This window comes from Acanthochromis polyacanthus, chromosome 23 (assembly GCF_021347895.1).
Source record: "Acanthochromis polyacanthus isolate Apoly-LR-REF ecotype Palm Island chromosome 23, KAUST_Apoly_ChrSc, whole genome shotgun sequence".
NCBI lineage: Eukaryota > Metazoa > Chordata > Actinopteri > Pomacentridae > Acanthochromis > Acanthochromis polyacanthus.
The window spans coordinates 21,131,653-21,156,038 of NC_067135.1; the positions used below are offsets into that span (position 1 = coordinate 21,131,653).

General features: G+C 40.8%; 1 protein-coding gene across 6 annotated transcripts in view; it reads right to left on the reverse strand.

Annotated features, from left to right (window-relative positions):
• Positions 1-24,386, reverse strand: part of mllt3 (MLLT3 super elongation complex subunit) — a 160,373-nt gene that overhangs the window by 19,699 nt on the left and 116,288 nt on the right. For all 6 annotated transcript variants that reach the window (XM_051943837.1, XM_051943841.1, XM_051943840.1 and 3 more), the window contains one exon: positions 2,933-3,002. In XM_051943837.1, coding sequence (XP_051799797.1) covers positions 2,933-3,002 — 70 coding nt within the window. The remainder of the gene's footprint in view (positions 1-2,932; positions 3,003-24,386) is intronic.

The following is a 24,386-nucleotide window of genomic DNA, read 5'->3' on the forward strand; positions in this document are numbered from 1 at the left end:
GTTACTCCTACAGCACACCTCACCACTGTCTTACAGTCCTCACACATGTCCTGCACCACTCTAACATACTTCTCTGCCACTCCAGACTTCCTCATACAAAACCACAGTTCCTCTCTGGGCACCCTGTCATAAGCTTTCTCCAGATCTACAAAGACACAGTGCAGCACCTTCTGACCTTCTCTGTACTTCTCTATCAACATCCTCAAATCAAATATTGCATCTGTTGTACTCTTTCTTGGCATGAAACCATACTGCTGCTCACAGATGTTCACCTCTGCCCTTAGTCTAGCTTCAACTACTCTTTCCCATTGCTTCATCATGTGGCTCATCAGCTTTATTCCTCTGTAGTTGCCACAACTCTGCACATCTCCCTTGTTCTTAAAGATGGGCACCAGCACACTTCTCCTCCATTCCTTGGGCATCTTCTCACTATCTAAGATCCTGTTGAACAACCCAGTCAAAAACTCTACTGCTACCTCTCCGAGACACCTCCATACCTCCACTGGTATATTATCAGGACCAAGTGCCTTTCCACTCTTCATCCTCTTCAATGCCCTGCTCACTTCATCCTTACTAATCTTTGCTACTTCCTGGTCCACAACAGTCACCTCTTCTACTCTTCGTTCTCTCTCATTTTCTCGTTCATCAACTCTTCAAAGTACTCTTTCCATCTTCCCATCACACTATTGGCACCTGTCAACACACTTCCATCCTTATCCTTTATCACCCTAACCTGCTGCATGTCCTTCCCATCTCTGTCTCTCTGCCTTGACAACCTGTACAGATCAGTCTCTCCCTCCTTACTGTCCAATCCAGAATACAAGTCATTGTAAGCCCCTTGTTTGGCCTTTGCCACATCTACTTTCACCTTACGCTGCATCTCCCTGTACTCCTGTCTACTCTCTTCAGTCCTCTCAGTGTCCCACTTCTTCTTAGCTAACCTCTTTCTCTGGATCCACTCCTGCACCTCCTCATTCCACCACCAAGTCTCCTTATCTCCTTTCCTTCCAGATGACACACCAAGTACTCTCCGACCTGTCTCCCTGATCACATTTGCTGTAGTTGTCCAGTCATCTGGAAGCACCTCCTGACCATCCAAAGCCTATCTCAACTCTTTCCGAAAAGTCATACAACACTCTTCCTTTTTCAGCTTCCACCATTTGGTCCTCTGCTCTGCCTTTGCCCTCTTCATCTTCTTCACCACCAGGGTCATCCTACACACCACCATCCTATGCTGTCTGGCTACACTCTCACCTACCACTACTTTGCAGTCACTGATCATCTTCAGATTACACCGTCTACACAAGATGTAGTCTACCTGTGTGCTCCTATCTCCACTCTTATAGGTCACTCTATGTTCCTGCCTCTTCTGGAAGAAAGTATTCACTACAGCCATTTCCATCCTTTTTGCAAAGTCAACCACCATCTGTCCTTCTGCATTCCTCTCCTGGATACCAAACCTGCCCATGACCTCCTCATCATCTCTGTTTCCTGCACCAACATGACCATTGAAGTCTGCACCAATGACAACTCTCTCACGTCTAGGGATGCTCTGCATCACTTCATCAAGGTCCAACCAGAATTTCTGCATCTCCTCCAGCTCACATCCTACCTGTGGAGCATACCCACTAACAACATTGAGCATCACACCTTCGATTTCTAGCTTCAGGCTCATCACTCGATCTGACACTCTTTTTACCTCCAGGACATTCCTAACAAACTCCTCCTTCAAGATAACTCCTACTCCATTTCTCTTCCTATCTACACCATGATAGAACAACTTGAACCCTGCTCCTAAACTTCTAGCTTTACTACCTTTCCACCTGGTCTCCTGGACACACAGTATGTCCACCTTCCTCCTCTGCATCATGTCAACCAGCTCTCTACCTTTTCCTGTCATAGTTCCAACATTCAAAGTCCCTACTCTCAGTCCTAGACTCTTGGTGTTCCTCTTCTCTCTCTTCCTACGAACACACCTTCCTCCCCTCCTTCTTCGACCAACAGTCGTCCATTTTCCACCGGCACCCTGTAGGTCGACAGCACCGATGGCGGTCGTTGTTAACCCGGGCCTCGACTGATCCGGTATGGAAGTCATACATTTGGTTCGCATGATTGATTTGGCCAAAGTTTTACGTTGGATGCCCTTCCTGACACAATCCTCTGTATTTATCCGGGCTTGGGACCGGCACAATAAGAGACTGGCTTGTGTCCCCTTGCGGCGACATTGAAAATACAAAACCTCCTTCTCATAAAATTACAAAATGACTGTTTATCATTATATCTTTTCTCGCAGACCTACAGCTAATGCCATACTATAATTTTTTCCAAAACTGCAAACTGCAAAAGCGCAACTTTATCTCAAAATATTTTGACCTGTTGTGATAAGCCTACAAGTTTATCTCACAATGTTAATGCTTATTCTCAAAATGAAACTTTATTCTTTTACAAAAAATTACACTACATCCTATTATATTTATCTCCCCTTGTATCCTTTAACATAGTATTTAAATACTATGACTGAAGTCTAGAAATACAATTTTTCACCCAGCAGTGTGTCTAATATGTCATTCTTAAAGCTCAGCAATCAAACTAATCAGTGAAATATTATGATAACATTTTTATCAGGAAAAGAATTCAGCCTTTTAGTTCAGATTACATTTTTCATTCTTGTCAAAGTGTGCTGACTGACTCATACATTAAATAAAATTATATGTTGAAATATAGAGGTTTTCCCACTTAATGTCATTATGTTTCATTCGGCTTGTTATGAGAATTTGAGAAGCTATTTTCAGCTCAGAGTAAAAGACGCCCAACCATAAAGCTCTATCATGTTTGAATGCTCCATGTGAGCTAAACTGGATCATTACACAGATCATTTCTGACTGAAACATGAAATTAGTTGTATCTTGTCCATGTTCGACAGGTAAATTACCTTGCCGTTTGTGGTGTGTAGGAGCAAACCCTGAACTGGAGCTGGAACTGGCTGGACTGGGCTGTTCAGACTGGTAGACAAAAGAGAAATAAATACAGATAAATACAGTAGACATGAAACAGATCTCCATTTCATGCATACAGTTATTAAACGTAAACCATGCAATATTGTGGTTACCACCACATTAAAGGGTGCGTAGAACTTAGGGGGATGTACTGGCAGAAAATGAAAATAATATACAGGGAATGTACATAAGTGTGATTTTTTCTGTAAGAAATTGCAAATCAGATTCAACATCAAAAGCGTGAATGATAAACCAGGATTACATAATAAGACATACATGCAAAAACATTTATTCACACACACACACACACACACACACACACACACACATATATATATATACACACACACATACATACAGGGTGTCCCAAAAAATGTATACTGTAATTTCTGGACTATGAGCCGTTACTTTTTTCTCACGCTTTGGACCCTGTGGGTTATACAACGATGCGGCTAATGTATAGATTTTTACGTGCAAGCTTCATGCCATCATTAAGTTTAGCCTTGTCACATCAGACCAATAAAATTACCAAACAGGTCACACTGGACCATTAACACTGTTCGAATTAAATCAAACACAAATTATATATATATATATATATATATATATACACACAGTGCCTTGTGAAAGTATTTGGCCCCCTTGAACTTTTCAACCTTTCGCCACATTTCAGGCTTCAAACAAAGATATAAAATTTTAATTTTTTGTCAAGAATCAACAACAAGTGGGACACAATCGTGAAGTGGAACGAAATTTATTGGATATTTTATACTTTTTTAACAAATAAAAAACTGAAAAGTGGGGTGTGCAATATTATTCGGCCCCTGTACTTTCAGTGCAGCAAACTCACTCCAGAAGTTCAGTGAGGATCTCTGAATGATCCAATGTTGTCCTAAATGACTGATGATGATAAATAGAATCCACCTGTGTGTAATCAAGTCACCGTATAAATGCACCTGCTCTGTGATAGTCTCAGGGTTCTGTTTAAAGTGCAGAGAGCATCATGAAGACCAAGGAACACACCAGGCAGGTCCGAGATACTGTTGTGGAGAAGTTTAAAGCCGGATTTGGATACAAAAAGATTTCCCAAGCTTTAAACATCTCAAGGAGCACTGTGCAAGCAATCATATTGAAAATGAAGGAGTATCAGACCACTGCAAATCTACCAAGACCCGGCCGTCCCTCTAAACTTTCACCTCGAACAAGGAGAAGACGGATCAGAGATGCAGCCAAGAGGCCCATGATCACTCTGGATGAACTGCAGAGATCTACAGCTGAGGTGGGAGAGTCTGTCCATAGGACAACAATCAGTCGTACACTGCACAAATCTGGCCTTTATGGAAGAGTGGCAAGAAGAAAGCCGTTTCTCAAAGATATCCATAAAAAGTCTCGTTTGAAGTTTGCCACAAGCCACCTGGGAGACACACCAAACATGTGGAAGAAGGTGCTCTGATCAGATGAAACCAAAATCGAACTTTTTGGCCACAATGCAAAACGATATGTTTGGCGTAAAAGCAACACAGCTCATCACTCTGAACACACCATCCCCACTGTCAAACATGGTGGTAGCAGCCTCATGGTTTGGGCCTGCTTTTCTTCAGCAGGGACAGGGAAGATGGTTAAAATTGATGGGAAGATGAATGGAGCCAAATACAGGAGCATTCTGGAAGAAAACCTGTTGGAGTCTGCAAAAGACCTGAGACTGGGACGGAGATTTATCTTCCAACAGGACAATGATCCAAAACATAAAGTCAAATCTACAATGGAATGGTTCACAAATAAATGTATCCAGGTGTTAGAATGGCCAAGTCAAAGTCCAGACCTGAATCCAATGGAGAATCTGTAGGCAGAGCTGAAGACTGCTGTTCACAAACGCTCTCCATCCAACCTTACTGAGCTCCAGCTGTTTTGCAAGGAAGAATGGGCAAGAATTTCAGTCTCTCGATGTGCAAAACTGATAGAGACATACCCCAAGCGACTTGCAGCTGTAATTGCAGCAAAAGGTGGCGCTACAAAGTATTAATTGCAAGGGGGCCGAATAATATTGCACACTCCACTTTTCAGGTTTTTATTTGTTAAAAAAGTTTAAAATATCCAATAAATTTCGTTCCACTTCACAATTGTGTCCCACTTGTTGATTCTTGACAAAAAGTTAAAATTTTATATCTTTATGTTTGAAGCCTGAAATGTGGCGAAAGGTTGAAAAGTTCAAGGGGGCCGAATACTTTCACAAGGCACTGTATATATACACACACATATACATATATATACACAAATATATCAAGATATATACATATACAAATATACACACACACACACACACACACACACACACAGTGCCTATCATAAGTATTCACCCCCTTTATCGCTTTCATAAATCAATCATGGTCAATAAAATTTAGCTTTTTTGACAAGAAAATTTATTGGAAAAAACTCTTTCATGTCAAAGTGAAAACAGATTTCTATAAAGTAATGTTAATGAAAGAAAATTATATAAATGAAAAAAATTGTTTGCATAATTATTCACCCCCTTCAAGTCAGTATTTAGTAGATGCACCTTTGGCTGCAATCACAGCAGTGAGTCTGTGTGGACAGGTCTCAATCAGTCTTGCATGTCTGCCCATTGCAATTTTGCTCCATTCTTCTTTGCAAAACTGCTCAAGCTCTGTCAGGTTGCGTGGATATCAGGCATGAACAGCCCTTTTCAAGTCCAGCCACAAATTCTCTATAGGATTGAGGTCTGGGCTTTGACTCGGCCACTCCAGAACATTTACCTGGTTCTTTACCTGGTTCTTTTGATATGTGTGTGTGTGTGTGTGTGTGTGTGTGTGTGTGTGTGTGTGTGTGTGTGTGTATATATACACATACACATAGGCGTCAGTTTAGGGGGGGGACGGTGGGGATGTGTCCCCCCCACTTTTTGTCAGGGGTCATTTTGTCTCCAACACATTCAAATTCTTCACATGTAAGCCGTTGTAAACCCAGTTATTTTCAGCAGTACAGAAAATTCTGACGCTCCTGAACGCACCATCCGCACTTGGCCGAGAGTTGCACAGACATGCAGCACACCTTCGTGAGGTAAAAAAAAAAAACACGCCGATGCTAAATTTGCGCCCGTGCCAAGTGGAAGCTCCGACCAGAGGCGTGCAGGGGCAAAATTTCAGCCCGGGAGAATTAGTACTTTAGCGGCCCACAGACCCCTCTACCAGTATGTACCGATCACTCAACAGGTTGAGCCTCCACGTTTGGTGCGGTGGTTGTGAGTTCGAGCCCAGCTTGTGGCCTTTTGCCGCCGTTCTTCGACATTTTCTCACAGTGCTGTCTTACCAACGACACGGAAGCATATTAGACCGGTGGCTCAACCCTCTATTTGCAATATCATGAAATATGCACAGTTACGGCATTGAAACAGTTCATCTTAAAATTACACAGCAGCAAACATACTTATTCTATCACAAAATCAACAAAATTGTTTTATCACAAAATGTCCCAAAAATACGTAGCCTATCTTTTATCTGAAATACCTCTGTCTCACAACTATGCTTACATTAATTACCATACGTAGCCTATATATTTAACACAGCTAATACATGAAACATCATAGCCCTTTTTGGTGAGTATAGATATTGTCAAATTGAAGCATCTTAGTGTCTAAAAGTGCATAGTTATGAACAGTCCAATCACTGATTTAGTCCAAGTCAGAGTCTGTGTCAGAGTCACTCTCCGAGTAAACAGCATCTTCACTGTCACTCTCAGTGGCACTGTCATCAGATTCTTCGTGTAGCTCCTGGTCCTCAGACACGGCATTGAGGTCCTCTGGCAGACTGTCTCCTACAAAGGAGACAGTCTGCCCCTTTGGTACAAACCAAAGGGGCTGCAAGCCATCTTCTGCCATCATCCATCCATGGTCCTGATCTGGTGAGGGAATAGCAGGCTTGGCCTCACTTGCTGCTTTCCATACAGCGACCTGGTAGTTCACCCTCCTCCCATTTTACTCCAGGGTCCTACGGCATGGCGGCAGGGAGGCCATGTCCACATTCCTTGGAGTGGTCTTGCCTGTCTTGATAGACAACTTGTTGATGCATGTCACTCTCAAGTCATTCACCTTTCCAGTTCGGGATTTTTGGCCATACATTGAACATGTGAAAGCCTCCAGGTCATCCAACAGATCATCTGGTACGTTCCACGTTTCTCCCAGCTTGGCAAGAAGAGTGATGTACTCTGGGCTCTTCAGCATTTTCTTCAGAGGGTTCACCTTGCCTTTACCCCTAAAGGCACTGGTTGTATCTCTCCCAGTGTACGCATGGAGACCTAAAAGAGAGCTACATTTCTCCTGGCCAAGATTCCCTGCAATCGTTGAGACATTGATCAGTCTCGCCTTTCCTTTGATTTTGGTGTCAAGGAGGACGTTAATGGGAGCTGTCTTCGCAAAGTGCAGTAAGATAAAGAATATGTCTGAGTCTGCCATCTTGATACGAACATTTTTGTTGCCTTTGCTTGCAGCATAGAGTGTGTAGAGGACGACTCTTGTGTCGGGTTCCTCTTCTGTTGATCCGAGAGCTTCAAGCTCTGCTGATGTTGTGCTGACACCATCCCCAGAAGTAAGGAGGTATGCTCTCTCTCCACAAACCAAGATCACCTTGCGACCTGCCAGTTTCTCAGCAAATCCATCCTTGCTCCATTCAGTCAACAGCAGCTTGATAAGCTGGACCTTGTTCTCATCGTTGGAGAGGAACACCTTCCAGTCGGGTGGTCGCTTAGTGGCTCCACTGCCAATCAGAAGCTACACAGAACTGGCATTGATACCACATGAAAGCTCAGACAATAAGCTTTTCAGAAATGTATAGCTTTATATAGTAAAAGTAACATATGTACTAATCTTAAGAAGTTAAAAAATAAGAAAAACCAGGCCCGCGAACGGCACACACGGGTAGCTTTCAACCTTAACTTGAATTTGGCACTAGAGGGGGTAGTCCAAATGAGTTTGATAACTGTTACCACTCATTTTTGCATTGTAGACATCCTAAGGGTTCATAAAAATTAGGTTTGGTTGAAAGGTGGGGGGGGGTGCATGGGGGGCTATCTGAGCCACCGGTCTATATGAGAAAAGTAGGCATGCCGCACCAATGCTAAACTTTGATCTCAAGTAGAGGGCCACAAAATATCGTCCCACGGGCCGCAGTTGGCCCACGAGTTTGAGACCCATGATTTAAAGCATTATTATTATTATTTTATGACCGGAGCGGCCCAACAATAAAGCGGCCCACTGGAGATATCCCCGGTGTTCCCGATTACCCAGCACGCCACCCAGGGTGTGCATTTCCATCTGACAATGGCTGTGGTCTCCATCCCCCCCACTTTTAAAAACAAACTGACGCCCTTGCACATACATACATACATACATATCAGTCCCTCCAGGAATTCGCGATGTTGCGATCATGCGAATTCCTGTGAAATCAACCAATCTCCGCGAATTTTGCGCAGCCTTGCAATTTTGTCCAATCAATGCGACTTTCCCACAATTTTGGCCCACCTCCCGTGAGTTCCACCAATCATAGCAGCTCCCAGCGCAAACGTAACGCACGTACGTCACCGAATTCACTTCCTTGTTTATGGTTTGAAGATGCAGATGTGTGATACTAATGTCTCTCATTTACCAACAAAAATTACTGCTGAAGACGTGATAAACAATGAATTCACTGATGTTCTTCACCAAAGTGGAGCTAAACGGTTTTACAACCTTGCAATATTGTGGTGGAATACACAAAAAGAAAAAAAAAATCATTGATTGATGCACACTTATTTTTTTTTTAAACGTGAAACGTATTACAACGGCTGAAATGAGCGGACAACAGACCAGATAAATCACCATGATGGAAACTGTTGCATCCAGATCCGTTACAGCACTGAAAGAATGAAGGTAAATTAGATTAAATATACCACCAAAGAACACGGCGGAGTTATGTGACGATCAGCGTGTGTGAATCCTTCCATATTACTCAAAAACAGACTCAGGGATTTGAATGAAATTTTCAGAGTCGGTCAGAAATGACACAAGGATTAGACTTCGGCAGTGATACGGTTTAAAGTCTGGATCCACGGATTTGTTAAGGATTTCCCATTGAGGTAGCGGCACGGCGTCTGATAGCAGCACGGTAACCAGGACAACAAGTGAACACTACCTCAGCAGCCTGCTGATGATCACATCATTGTGATCGTACTACAAATCTACCACTGTGGACGTATTGGAAATGACACAAGGAACAACTGATTAAATTGTGGGGGTGTTTCTGCGTTCCATCAACTCCCGTCGCCTGCTACATAGTTAGGTCACGCGAATCGGTATGTACACATGCAGAACACACACCTGCGTTCAGTGCAAGGTCAGGTAATGAACTGTCTTGGTGGAGTACTGCTCTCTCTCAGTGCTGCTCTTGTTAATTGATGTGACAAGCTGTGAGCGTGTGTGTGAACACGCGTGTGCCAGGAAGTGAAACTAACTTTTTAAGCCACTGACATATGTATAATATTCATTCAATAGTAAATTATCATTTTGTGCTGCAAATTCAATTCAATTCAATTCAATTTTATTTATATAGCGTCAATTACAGTCAACTCGTCTCAAGACGCTTTACAGAACCCAAATGCCTGACCCCCAGAGCAAGCCCAAAGGCGACAGTGGCAAATCTACTAACCACGTCATATTAAACCAGTATCTGGCTGCTGTTGATGTCCCACCGTGGCGTGCAAGCTTGTGGAAATGGGTTGGAACGTTTCAGAATAAATATTGTCAATTACAGTGTTGAAACATGTTCTACAAGCTGGAAAAAATGCAACTTTTTAGCAATTGTCACTGTCTCCCGCAATTTCATCACAACAAATAAGGTTAAAACATCGCAACTTTTATCGCAATTTTTTAGAAAAGCTGCCGTGAATTCAGGCATTTTCGGCCACAACAATCATATATAAATATATATATTAGGGCTGTCAAAATTAGCGCTTTAACCTGGATGAATCCATCATCATCATTAATCTGATTAAAAAATTTGACGCAATTAACCCATCTACAGTGTAGAATTACTCTGGCAGCGCATTTCAGGCAGTTTGTCCAAGTACACTTGCCGTCGTGTTGCCGGAAATGAAGGAGAATAAGAAGTAGCACAAGAAGAAGAAGCAGCAGCAACTCCAAATGGAGGACACTAAAAAGCGTGTTGGCCCTCGGTGGAAAATTTGACTATTAAAAAAAACCAAGACGGAACAATAGACCGAAATACAGTCATTTGCACACTCTGCAGGAAGGAGTTCTCCTTTCACAGAAGCACTTCCAGCCTAAAATATCACAACGCGAAGCATGCATTTATCGGGGATTCTGTGAGCACTTCGGCTAATGTGTCGCCAGGCTTGCGACAAACCACCTTCACGGAACGTCGGGGCCTCAGTAAATCTACGTTGGACAAATTGACTGACACAATTGCTAGGTGTATTGCAACAAACTGCAGACCCGTTAGTATCATTGAGGACACGGGCTTTACTGAAGTTTTGCAAGTTGCCTCTCAAGACTCATTGTACAGTGCTCCATCAAAATGCACAATAGTGACAAAAATTTGTGGACTCTATGAAACTGAAAAAGAAAAAAAAGCACAAGGACTTAACGGTAGCCAAACATGTTGCCCTGACAGGAGACTATTGGACTTCTGTAAGTAACAGTAACTATCTTGGTGTTACTGCACATCTGATTACTGCCGCATGGGAATTAAAGTCGTTCGCATTAAGAGTAATGAAGACAGAAGAGCGTCACTTCGCAGAGGCATGTGCTGAACACTTCTTAACAGTGGCATGTGAGTGGGAAATTGAAGAAAAAATTACAACTGTAGGGACAGACTGTGCACGAACTATGACAGCAACAGCTAAAATTTTGCCATTTGAGCATATATGCTGTGTGTGGCTCACATCTTACAGAGATGCATTACTGTGATTCTTGGTGACAGCGGATTTGTGAGTGCATTATCCAAGTGTTGGAAAATTGCTGGCCACTTCAAACATAGTCCAGCAAACGCTTTAGAGTTGGAAGTACAGCAAGCAACCCTGGGGCAGCGGAAAGAGCCACTGATCCAGGACGTCCCAACATGCTGGAATTCTACATTCGAAATGGTCAACCGTCTAAACCGCAACCAAGCAGCAATTCTTCTTCTTTCTTTTTTATTTCAAATAAACCGTCCACAGAGTCACGGAGAGGCTAAAGAATGGTGAAGATCTTTCAGGTCTTCACCATTCTTGAAAGATCATCTGAAAGATCTTCACCATTCTTGAGCCTCTCCGTGACTCTGTGGACGGTCATCCGGCTGATGTTCAGCTGCTTGGCTCTGTCAGACTTGTTGTGGCCAGCATGAAGGAGAGCAGATATCTCAACTCTTTTGACTTCCATCTTGATACAACTTCACCAGAGAACAAATTTGTGTTAATGACACCTGCCTATAAGGTAGAACTTTCAGTTTGTTTAATGGAATTTTTCACTCCCACATGTAAACGTCTCTAAAGATCATGAAACCGTGTAACAGAACTTTTGCAAAGCCCGGTATATATATATATATATATATATATATATATATATATATATATATATATATATATATATATATATACACAGTGCCTTGTGAAAGTATTCGGCCCCCTTGAACTTTTCAACCTTTCGCCACATTTCAGGCTTCAAACATAAAGATATAAAATTTTAATTTTTTGTCAAGAATCAACAACAAGTGGGACACAATCGTGAAGTAGAATTTATTGGATATTTTAAACTTTTTTAACAAATAAAAACCTGAAAAGTGGGGCGTGCAATATTATTCGGCCCCCTTGCATTAATACTTTGTAGTGCCACCTTTTGCTGCAAGTCGCTTCAGTTCAGTTCAGTAAATTTATTTCAAACCTGCACACAGCTCTTTTGACAACAGACATAAAATTATATCTTGGTTTGAAAAGGGGATGGATGAAGCAAAAGCTTTTAAATTTCCAACCCCCCACTCACCATCACAAAAACATTACAATATAACAATACAAGAAAAAAAAAAACTAACTACAGAGATAAACATACAAAGACAGACGGGCCCACCTTCGCTGACTCTAACCCCCACCCAACTCATCATCAACATCATCATCACCATCATCATCGAATGTGTGTAAGCACTTTTCCAGTGCCCGCACACATCCACACAGTCAAAGGCATCAGTCTCTCTGTTGCAAATATTTCAACATAACATTCCTTTTAAATGCTTTTTTAAACTGATTAATATTTTTGCAAGCTCTATCATCTTCTGTAAGTTTATTCCATAATTGAACTCCACAAACAGAAATACACATTGATTTTAAAGTACTTCTCACTTTTGGTTAATAAAGTATATTAGTTCCTCTCAAATAATAAGAATGATGGATATTTCTATCATGAAAAAGACTTTGTATATTTGCAGGAAGAGAGTTTCTACATGCCTTAAACATTATTTGTGCAGTTTTAAAATCGACCAAATCATATAATTTCAGATCAGACGATTTTAGAAAAAGAGGATTAGTGTGGTCATAATACTGTACACCATGCACAACTCTTATTGCCCGCTTTTGTAATACAATTATAGGAAGTAAATTGGTTTTATAACAATTACCCCAGACTTCAACACAGTAATTTAGATACGACATTACAAATGAATTATATAAAATGAGTAGTGCACTATGATTAAGAGCATGTCTAGCTCTCCTCATAATGCCGACACATTTGGCAACTTTTGTTTGCAAATAACTAATATGTGGTTTCCATGATATCTTTTCATCAATTACAACGCCTAAAAATACATTTTGTTTCACTCTCTCAATAGTGATGTTGTCAATGATAATTTGTACAGGTATGTCATGTCTTTTTTGACCAAATGACATAAGTTTTGTCTTTTTTAAATTTTAGATTCAAGGATAATTTATTGGCATTAAACCACTTCTTTAGTTTAACTAATTCAACTGTTATCTGCACCAAAAGTTGTTTCATATCATGCCCTGAACATATTATATTTGTATCATCTGCAAAAAGTACAAATTTAAACAATTTGGATATTTTAACCATGTCATTAATATACATTATGAATAAAGTGGGACCCAGTATTGATCCTTGTGGAACCCCGCATGTTACATTCCTATACCCTGATTTATTTTGGTCCATATGTACATATTGAAGTCTCTCAGTCAAATAACTTTGTAACCATTGTTTGACTATTCCTCTGATGCTGTAGCTCTCCATTTTATTAATTAAGATTTGATGATCGATGGTGTCGAATGTTTTTTGTAAATCTATAAAAATTCCTACTACAAGTTTATTATCATCCATACAATTTGAGATTTCCTCCATTAAATCACTTAAGGCAAGAGATGTTGACCTACCTTTTCTAAATCCATATTGACTTTCAGATAATAAATTACATTTATCAATAAAATTATGCAATCTTTTGTCAAATAATTTTTCTAGTATTTTGGACAACTGCGATCACAACAGGGCGATAGTTGTTAAAACTATGTTTATCATCAGATTTATACATCGGAATAATTTTCGCAATTTTCATACGGGATGGGAATTGACCACTTTGAAAAGATAAGTTACAAATATACGTAAATGGTTCAATAATTTCTTCCGCTACCCTTTTAATAGTTTTCATGGCAATATCGTTGGTATCACGTGAAGTCTTGCTATGACAATTCTTAATAGTATTCAACACTTCCTCCTCAATAATAGGAGTGAGAAACATAGAATCTGGATTAACATTGATCAAATTTTCAATTGTTACATAGTCTGTTGGAATTTTCTGGGCTAGTTCAGGTCCGATATTGGCAAAAAAATTATTGAAACCTTCCACAATTTCCTCCTTATCTCTAATTGATGTGTTTTTCTCTTCAAAATACTCTGGATAACAAAAGCTCTTAACTCCCCTTCCAATGACAGTATTCAGTACATTCCACATATCTTTAATATTATTTCTTTTGCTATTTAATTGTTTTGTGTAATAATCTTTTTTGCAATTTCTCATAATTGTAATTAATTTGTTTTTGTATTTTTTGTACCTTAATTCAGCCTCCTTGGTTCTGTGTTTAAGAAATACTCTATATAAATGATTTTTCTTATTGCATGCATTCCGTAATCCTTTTGTTAACCATGGAGTATTTATGTCCCGTTTTTTCCTAAGCTTTTTAATAGGGCAATTTTTGTCATAAAGTCCAACAAATATTTCCAAAAAGGAGTTGTAGGCTGCATTTACCTCCCTCTCAGCATAAACTGATTCCCAGTTTTGAGAAGCCAAGTCATTCTTGAATGCCATTATTGATTGTTCAGTTGTAACCCTGTTATAACAAAAACTATTTTGGACTTTAGTTTTACAGTAAATATCATAAACCATAAAAATCGGCAAGTGATCACTTATATCATTTAACAACAAACCGCTAATTATATTATTATCTAGTAAATTAGTGTATATGTTATCTATTAAAGTGGCTGTGCTTTTGGTTATTCTAGAACGTTTTGTTATCAGGGGGTACAGATTTATACTGAACAATTCCACAATGAAATCTCTTGTGGGGATATGTTTCTTTGCTTTTAGTAGATTTACATTATAGTCTCCACACACAAGGATATCTTTTTTAGACTTATTATTAAACATTTTAACCATCCAATTTTTAAATTCATCTATTTTTATTTTTTGAGGATCTGGCTTCCTGTAAATGCCGCTTACAAAAATATTTTTTCTATGTGGCAGTATAATTTCTACAGTAATGCATTCAAAGAGATCTTCAATAGCTAGCGACATAGTTTCCACAATTCTACAGTCAATGTTTTTATCAATAAGTAATGCAACCCAACCTCCTTCTTTACACAATCTATTTGTACAGAACATTTCATAACCATTTATATGAAATTCATTTCCTCGTTTCTCATTTATCCATGTCTCTGAGATTGCTATCACGCTAAATTTTGATTTAAATTGCTTCAGATAGTCAGTAATAATTTCAAAATTGGCATATAAACTTCTGCAGTTAAAATGAATTAATGACAGTTTATTATCTAGTGTAATTGTATTACTAAATGTATTCTCTGTATAATATAAACAATTGTTGCCAATGTTTTGAAATATATTACTATCTGGATCAATTTCATTCATCATGCTGTGTGATCTATAATTGATTATCTCTGACAAATTAAATTCTGAGTTTGTAAAACCTAAATTTATGCAATCATCCTCTTCAGATGAAGTATCCTCACTGCTGGAATTGTCCATAATTTACAATCTCAGAGGCATGGAGAATAATGGGGTGGAGGGTCCGTGAATGAGGGCCATAAACAAACAGACAAACCACAAAAAAACAAACAAAAAACAAAACAAAACAAACAAACAAAACAAAACACAAATTCCCACGCATCAAAATATACACATTCATAGATTCTGGCACTGACTACTTCATCATCAGTATATTGAAATTATTTATTGCTGCTGTTTTCTTTAACATTACAAAAATAAACGATTCATTCTTAACTGTCAAGGAAAATTATGATTATCATTCTCAAGGTCTTTGACGAATGACCGACCGCATCCACCGTTGCGACAGTTAGCGTCAGAGAATCTGTTTACTGTCACCGCTTTTTGGCAAACACTTCAATACGCTTCCTAATCCTATTGTTGTTGCCCCGTTTGGTGTTGCCAATGTCCATACAACGCGAAGAGAAAGAACTTCCACCTTGTTTTATTTTATGAGAGTCATTAGGGCAGTGCAAGCGGTGACCACGCAATACAAATAGGTTTACTTACGTCTCTTGCCCTGGGAGAGATGAAGTATCTCGGAAGAATGCCTCTGCCTCTTTCGGACAGCGAAAATGTTTTGGCTTTCCTCCCACAATCACTCTCAACGTGCTGGGATACTGGAGAGAATATTTTATGTTAGCAACCCGAAGTTTTTTCTTTACATTGTCAAATTCCCGACGCCTCTTGACAACCTCAGGACTAAAATCCGGATAGATGGAGATCCTGGCACCTTCCCAGGACAGCGTCTCCCTTTCCCTGGCCAATCTCATGATTTTCACCTTGTCCTGGAAGTTGAGAAGTTTCACCAGGATTGGCCTCGGACGACCAGGTCTGGGCGTGCTGATGTGTGCTGGGGTCCGGTGTGCCCTCTCGACCATCGGAGCCGTTGGAAAGTTTTCCCTTCCCAGAAGCGTGGGGATCAGCCGCTGAATGAAGGCCACCATGTCCCGTCCTTCGGCACTCTCTGGCACATTGATGAATCAGAGATTGCTTCTTCTGCTCCTATTCTCCTGATCGTCTGCTTTCTCCTTCAGGTAAGCATTGTCTTTCTCGAGTTCGGACACACGTTTCTGCAATGTGGCAACATCGTCTTCATTATTGCTTACACGCTGTTGTAGTTCCGTGATTTGTCCTGTAACAGAGTTAAGTGTCGCTTGAATGTCCATTAGGCCTGCTTGAACCGACCCAATTTTTAAGTCCAGATGGGCATTGATGTCCGCGGAAATTTGACCTTTCATTTGTTGTATTGCATCCCAGAGGGATTGCAATGAGACCTCCTCCATGATCCAAGCCAAACAAATGTCTACTCCACTTCAAAGAAGGTCTCGTTTTCGGCAGTAAGCCCAAATATCCAGCATCAAAATATATCGCTATCAGTGCCAATGCATGATCCACCCTTAACAATGGGTTAACAGCTTAAACTAATGAAGTAGTCACAGGCCTAAGACACACGCTCACATTGCTGTCGCCATCTTGGAACACACACTTGGGGTATGTCTATCAGTTTTGCACATCGAGAGAGTGAAATTCTTGCCCATTCTTCCTTGCAAAACAGCTCGAGCTCAGTGAGGTTGGATGGAGAGCGTTTGTGAACAGCAGTCTTCAGCTCTGCCCACAGATTCTCCATTGGATTCAGGTCTGGACTTTGACTTGGCCATTCTAACACCTGGATTCGTTTATTTGTGAACCATTCCATTATAGATTTGGCTTTATGTTTTGGATCATTGTCCTGTTGGAAGATAAATCTCCGTCCCAGGCTCAGGTCTTTTGCAGATTCCAACAGGTTTTCTTCCAGAATGCTCCTGTATTTGGCTCCATTCATCTTCCCATCAATTTTAACCATCTTCCCCGTCCCAGCAGAAGAAAAGCAGGCCCAAACCATGAGGCTGCCACCACCATGTTTGGCAGTGGGGATGGTGTGTTCAGGGTGATGAGCTGTGTTGCTTTTACGCCAAACATATCGTTTTGCATTGTGGCCAAAAAGTTCGATTTTAGTTTCATCTGATCAGAGCACCTTCTTCCACATGTTTGGTGTGCCTCCCAGGTGGCTTGTGGCAAACTTTAAACAAGACTTTTTATGGATATCTTTGAGAAATGGCTTTCTTCTTGCCACTCTTCCATAAAGGCCAGATTTGTGCAGTGTACGACTCCCACCTCAGCTGTAGATCTCTGCAGTTCATCCAGAGTGATCATGGGCCTCTTGGCTGCATCTCTGATCAGTCTTCTCCTTGTTCGAGGTGAAAGTTTAGAGGGACGGCCGGGTCTTGGTAGATTTGCAGTGGTCTGATACTCCTTCCATTTCAATATGATTGCTTGCACAGTGCTCCTTGAGATGTTTAAAGCTTGGGAAATCTTTTTGTATCCAAATCCGGCTTTAAACTTCTCCACAACAGTATCTCGGACCTGCCTGGTGTGTTCCTTGGTCTTCATGATGCTCTCTGCACTTTAAACAGAACCCTGAGACTATCACAGAGCAGGTGCATTTATACGGTGACTTGATTACACACAGGTGGATTCTATTTATCATCATCAGTCATTTAGGACAACATTGGATCATTCAGAGATCCTCACTGAACTTCTGGAGTGAGTTTGCTGCACTGAAAGTAAAGGGGCCGAATGATATTGCACACCCCACTTTTCAGTTTTTTATTTGTTAAAAAAGTATAAAATATCCAATAAATTTCATTCCACTTCACGATTGTGTCCCACTTGTTGTTGATTCTTGACAAAAATTAAAATTTTATATCTTTATGTTTGAAGCCTGAAATGTAGCGAAAGGTTGAAAAGTTCAAGGGGGCCGAATACTTTCGCAAGGCACTGTATATATATATATATATATATATATATATATGTTCTATATATATGTTCTCCCTGTGCATGCGTGGGTTTTGTCCGGGCACTCCGGCTTCCTCCCACGGTCCAAAAATATGCTGAGGTTAATTGACTATTCTAAATTTCCGTAGGTGTGAATGTGAGTGTGATTGTTCGTCTGTATATGTAGCCCTGTGACAGACTGGCGACCTGTCCAGGGTGTCCCCTGCCTTCACCCGAGTCAGCTGGGATAGGCTCCAGCACCCCCCGCGACCCTAATGAGGATAAAGCGGTGTATAGAGAATGGATGGACTATGATTGACCAGCAGGGCAGAGGTCAGACACTATATCCTCTTGATATCTGACTTGGTATGACTGCACATCTTAGAAACTGCTTCTGAAAGACCATAAGCCAGCCCTAAAATCTGCGTAAGTGTAGCCTTTAAGAAGTCTGTCTTTGTCAACACTTGTTCTTTGAAGTCATCTTTGGATCAAACCAACATCCATGTACAAAGCTGCTCTACTACTGGCTTCATCTAAAACGAACCTCAGGTCTATCAGCCCCTCCAGGAATTCATGATGTTGCGATCGCGTGAATTCATGTGAATTCAACCAATGTCCGCGAATTCTGCAATTTTGTCGAATCACCGCAAGTTTTTCGCAATTTTAGCCAGCCTCCCATGAGTTCCACCAATCGTTGCAGTCCTTGGCGCAAATGTAACACACATATGTCACTGAATTCACTTCCTTGTTTTTGGTTTGAAGATGCAGACATGCCCCATTCTAATGTCTCTCATTCACCAACAAAGATTACTGCTGGAAGACTGTGCAAAACAGTTTACTTCTGCTTTGATGTTCTTCACCAAAGCAGAAGTAAACTGTTTCACACCCGTACTATATTGTGGTGGAATACAAAAAAAAATTCATTGATTGATAAACACTTTTCTATCAGGAAACATTACGAGAACGGCTGAAACGAGCGGACCACAGACCAGATAAATCACCGTGATGGAAACTATAGGAAACTGTAGCATCCAGATCTGCTGCAACTCTGAAATAATGAAGGTGAGTTAGATTCATGACTCCACCAAGGAACACGGTGGAGTTATGTGATGATCATCATATGTGAATCATTCCTCTGTTAGCAACATTACTCAAAAACAGACTAAGGGATTTGGATGAATTTTCAGGGAAGATCAGAAATGACACAATGACCAAGTGATGCGATTTTATCAGTGATGTGGCTTAAACTCTGGATGCACAGAATTGTTAAGGATTTCCCATTGAAATTTTGGAATAACTATTCAAAATTACAATGTTGAAACATGTTCTAAAAGCTGAAAAAATGCTACTTTTTTTCAGTAATTGTTATGGTCTCCCACAATTTCATTGCAACAAATAAGCTTAAAACATCGCAACTTACCTTGCAATTTTTTTTCGAAAAGCTGCCGTGAATTCAGGCATTTTAGGCCGCAACAATCTGGAAAAACGTCCGCGAAATCCTGGAGGGACTGGTCAATATATAGCTTCATAAATCATCAAGTCTAACGATGTAACACACATGCAGCAAACTACAGCCACAAAAAAGATTGCTGCTCATCCTGTTTATTGTAGACTGCTAAAATTCTGTATCATGTCACTGTGGCTGATTAAACACAAATAAGCTATAACTAGGGGACACCAACACAGTCCTCTGCCATCATTAGTGCCCCATCTCATAATCTTAAAGAGAGTAATTTGGATCTGCAGCAAAATGTTCTATGTACGTTTGTCTGTGATTCTGTAGGTCCTGTGCAACATTACTCAAAAATGGACCAACTGATTGGGATTAAATTTTCAGGGAAGGTCAGAAATGACAAAAGGACCAAATGATTAGATTTTGGCAGTGATGCGGCTTATTGTCTGGATCCACGGATTTGATAAGGATTCCCATTGCAAGATATAGCGGCCGGCACAGCGTCACTGTAACCATGACAACAAGTGAAGCTGCATCAGTTCCCCGCTGACGATCATGTGATCCTACTACAAATCCGCCAGTGCCGACTTATCGGAATTGATACAAGGAGCAACTGATTGATAGCCAAGCTGCGCTAGACAACCCACGGCAACAAATTTAATTCTCTGCCAGGGTGGGTCTAGTTACCCTCCATAAGGCTCGAGGCTAGATTCTCCTAAAACTGGCCGGACCAATCACCATGAAGTGTAGAGTCAGAAGGCGGGCATAACGAAGTGACGACAGAGGCGTGACGATTCTGACAGAAACAACCGGCGCACAACAAACAGTTATCTTTCGACTCAGCTTTGGCCACAGCCCTTAAAGATTTGAAGCTAAAATTCAACTTGAAAGATAAACAAAGGACGGCACTTAAGTGTTTCACTGAGAAGAAAGACGTATTTGGACTTATGCCGACGGGATATGGCAAATCCTTAATACAGTGTGCGCCAATGACGTCGGACCATCGGTCAAATCCGATTTGTGTACCAAAAGTCCGGTAAAACTTACTACATTACCGGTCTCATGTCCGGTGTAATTTTTTGCCTGTAAATCACCCTAAAGTCGCCGAGAATCACCAAGGGATAATGCAACATCGGGGGACAGCAATTTTGTATGATGGCGTTATGTCACATCATCACGTCATGATTCCCTGGGGGGGGGGGGGGTGATGCGTGCGGCGGCGCAGTGACCTCCAATTGCTGGGCTGTTTACAATCGAACGACAGCTTGTTAACGTCGTTACCATCTCGCGGGAGTATCAGCGACAATAAAGTGTTCAAACTTGAAATGAAATCCGCGGAAAATTCCCATCCCTGAGTACAAATTCCAAGTTTCTGCAGGAGCGTGTGAAAGTAGCGCCAAAACGAAGCTGAGAGCTGTTTTTCTGGTCAAATTGGACGTGTATGGTGAGTAATTCAATGGTAAAAGTGGATGGTGGTATGGTAGAATGGTGTGGGAGGGTGTAGTGACGGTGACAGTGCATGTAGATGGTAATTTACCAGGTGTACAATGAGAGAGGGTGGATTCTGAGCAAGATTTGGCTGTTGCTATGAGAGTATGGTAGATTATTTCATGGATTATGGTATGCAAGGGTTGATGGTGGGATGGTAGAATGGTGTGGAAGGGTGTAGTGACGGTGACAGTGCATGTAGATGGTAATTTACCAGGTGTATAATGAGAGAGGGTGGATTCTGAGCAAGAATTGGCTGTTGCTATGAGAGTATGGTAGATTATTTCATGGATTATGGTATGTAATACCATAATCCATGGTATGGTATGCATAAAATATTCGGTCCAGTAAAAACTGTTTCGGTCCAGTAAAAAATTACTGTTTACTGGTCCACGGTCCAGTAATAAATTGTGCCCATTCGTGCAGACTGTAATATACCAGTTGGCTCCGCGGCTCTGCTGGTTGGGAAGCTAATGGGACTTAGCCACAATCCGCCGGTGCTCTCGGAACTACGTCAGCCTATTCGTTGCGTTGATTGGTTGTATACCTACCCAATTGCTGCAGAGGGATTTGATAGACAACCTTTAAGCCCACCTCCCTCCCTGTCGAGCTTCCCTAGACCCTTGTGCCGTCAGAAACATGGGTATAGCATGGCTAGGTTAACTGATTGAATGATTAAATTGTGGGGTGTTTCTGAGTCCCATCAATTCCCACCACCGGCTAGGTCAGACGATTCATGCACACATGCATAACACACCTGTGTTCAGCACAAGGTCAGATTCTCTCCACAGTCTTGGTGGAGCATTGTGCTTTGAGTGCTTTTGTTGTTGATATATAGTGGGTGGATGGGTGGATGGATGGATGGATGGATAGGGTTAGTGACTATGACTGTGACTATGGCCCCCCCGATCACTCAGTGATGAGTTGTACATAACAGTTTCTGAGTCTGTGGCTTTATAAACCCTCCCCACAGACTACACATCACCGCAGAGCAACACTATGCAGCGATCAGACGTCTGTTTGAAACGGAGGCCAGATACTGAATGCCGCTATGCGATATGCTATACTCAGGGGAGACAGAAGCTATGGTCATTGAGCCAATCAACTATGCGATGGCAGAGCTGGTCGCAATGACTGAACTGCAATGCACCATGAGAGTTCAAGACGTTGGGGGTTTAAATGTAATTATTGTGGTTTATGTTGGTGTTCCAGTGTTATTAGTATTTGTGTTATATTGTTTTTTTGTGGATTAGTCAGCCCAGTTACTTTGCTTTAGTGTTATGTCGTCAGGACCGTGAGTGTGAGGTGCAGTCTGTTTGATGACTTCCTGCTACATATATGCTGTACCTCTGTCAAAATAAAAGCATCTGGCAGTTATACAGTATACAAAAAGCAGGTCTGGGATCTCCATTGTTACTTTTCAATGGAACTCACGACAATAACAGTTACAGAAAATCTATCTGTACCACACAATTCTGCAATATAGTGAAACATCCTCGTAACCAAACCCAATCCAAAAATCCCCGATATAGCGAGACCACGAGAAGTGAACTGCGATATAGTGAGGGACCACCGTAGTTGTTCTTCAGTGCCATTTGTCAATGCAACTCACTGTAATAAAAGATACAGAAAAAAAATCTCAACGCAAAATACTGCAACATAGCAAAAACTCTGTGGAACCAAACGCAATTTAAAACTCCGTGATACAGTGAGACCACGAGAACTGAACTGCGATCTCTACATGTCATTTCATTTTTTCAAAATGCTACATTGAATATAGCAGCAAGAATGAAGCCCAAAAGTGAAAGCAGTGCTTTACTTTAACCTGAGCATGGCAAAATATGCAAGATATTTTGTCTCCAGGCTCAGTGAAGAATTGTGATAAGCCAATCATCTCAATATTCATCAAAATAATCATGAATCATGTTGGCTATAATTATGTAGCTCTATTCAGTTATATGTAAATATTTGGGATACAGAAAAGATGAAGGTGACCAAAATAGGTACTCTGTGGACAGTATCTTGCAAGTCTTGCCACACACAGTCTGTCCAATCAAATCACCACTACAAAGCTCTGATCTCCTGAGTCATCAGGCAGCTTCCTCTCGGTCAGCTGTGTCAATTGTCAAGGATCAAGAAATAGATGAACACGAATCCATTTTTTTGGTGCTGCTGTCACTGGTCTGGTAAAAAGCCCATGTAACTGGAAACAGCACTGTTGGCAAAAACCTGAGTGTTATCTTTGTGGTGCCCTTTACAAATGGCAAAAACTCTAAAGAAATTTATGATTGTATGTTGACCATTTCAATATTTCATCAAGGTATATAGTAAAGAGGGCTGCAACGATTATTTCTCAATTTTGAAAATGACATAAATTTTTGAGTCATTCCTGGCTCACTGGTTAGCTACAGTCATGGCTACAGCTGCCGTTTCCAGAAACCCCCATAATAGGCGGAAATCTGCAAAGTAGCGACCTTATATTTATTTTACTATTATTTTACTATATGTATTATAAGGAAGTTCCACCTTTTCTGTGATGGTAAGCATCTTCCTCTGGTGCTTGGGTTCAGTGCTAGAAGCCTTAGAAGGCGTAGAATGTTTGCACGACATCATAGGGTTTGAAATAATTTCAAATTAACGAAGGTTTTCCAGCCATTTAACAGCACTCCATTGCAACACTCCGCAGCAATCAGACGTTGATGTGAAATGGACAAGGCCAGATGCTGAACGCATGCTACACATGGGAGATGGAGGAGACTGATGCTATGGTCGCTGAGCCAATCCGTGCCCAGCGCTGTACACTATGCGTGTATCTATGTACGCCCTTCCATTTTCTGTTTCATATTTTTATTAATAATGTGCACACATAAAAAAAAACAAGGCACATACATAACAGCATTGAATACTATTTCCATGCATCATTGAATTTTAACAATAGTTTCAAATTTCCTTTTATTCCCCAGAACATATAATGAATATGAATAAAATCCAAACAAACAAACAATATATATATGGAAAGAAAAAGAAAAAAAAAAGGAAGAAAGGGGGGAGCTCACATTGAGGCGAAAAAGTCTATAAAAGGTTGCCATTTATCAAAATTTTTTTTAAGGTTACCCATTTTCAAGTGTCTCAATTTCTCTACCTTTAAAAAGAACATAACCTCGTTAACCCATTGTGTACTTGAAGGAGCTGTATTAGACTTCCAGTTAAGGAGAAGGATGTGCCTAGCAATTACAGAGGTGAAAGCAACTACTTCCAATTCATTGGTGGAGTATCAAGTGTAGTCTTCCGGTAAGCCAAAAATACCAATACTTG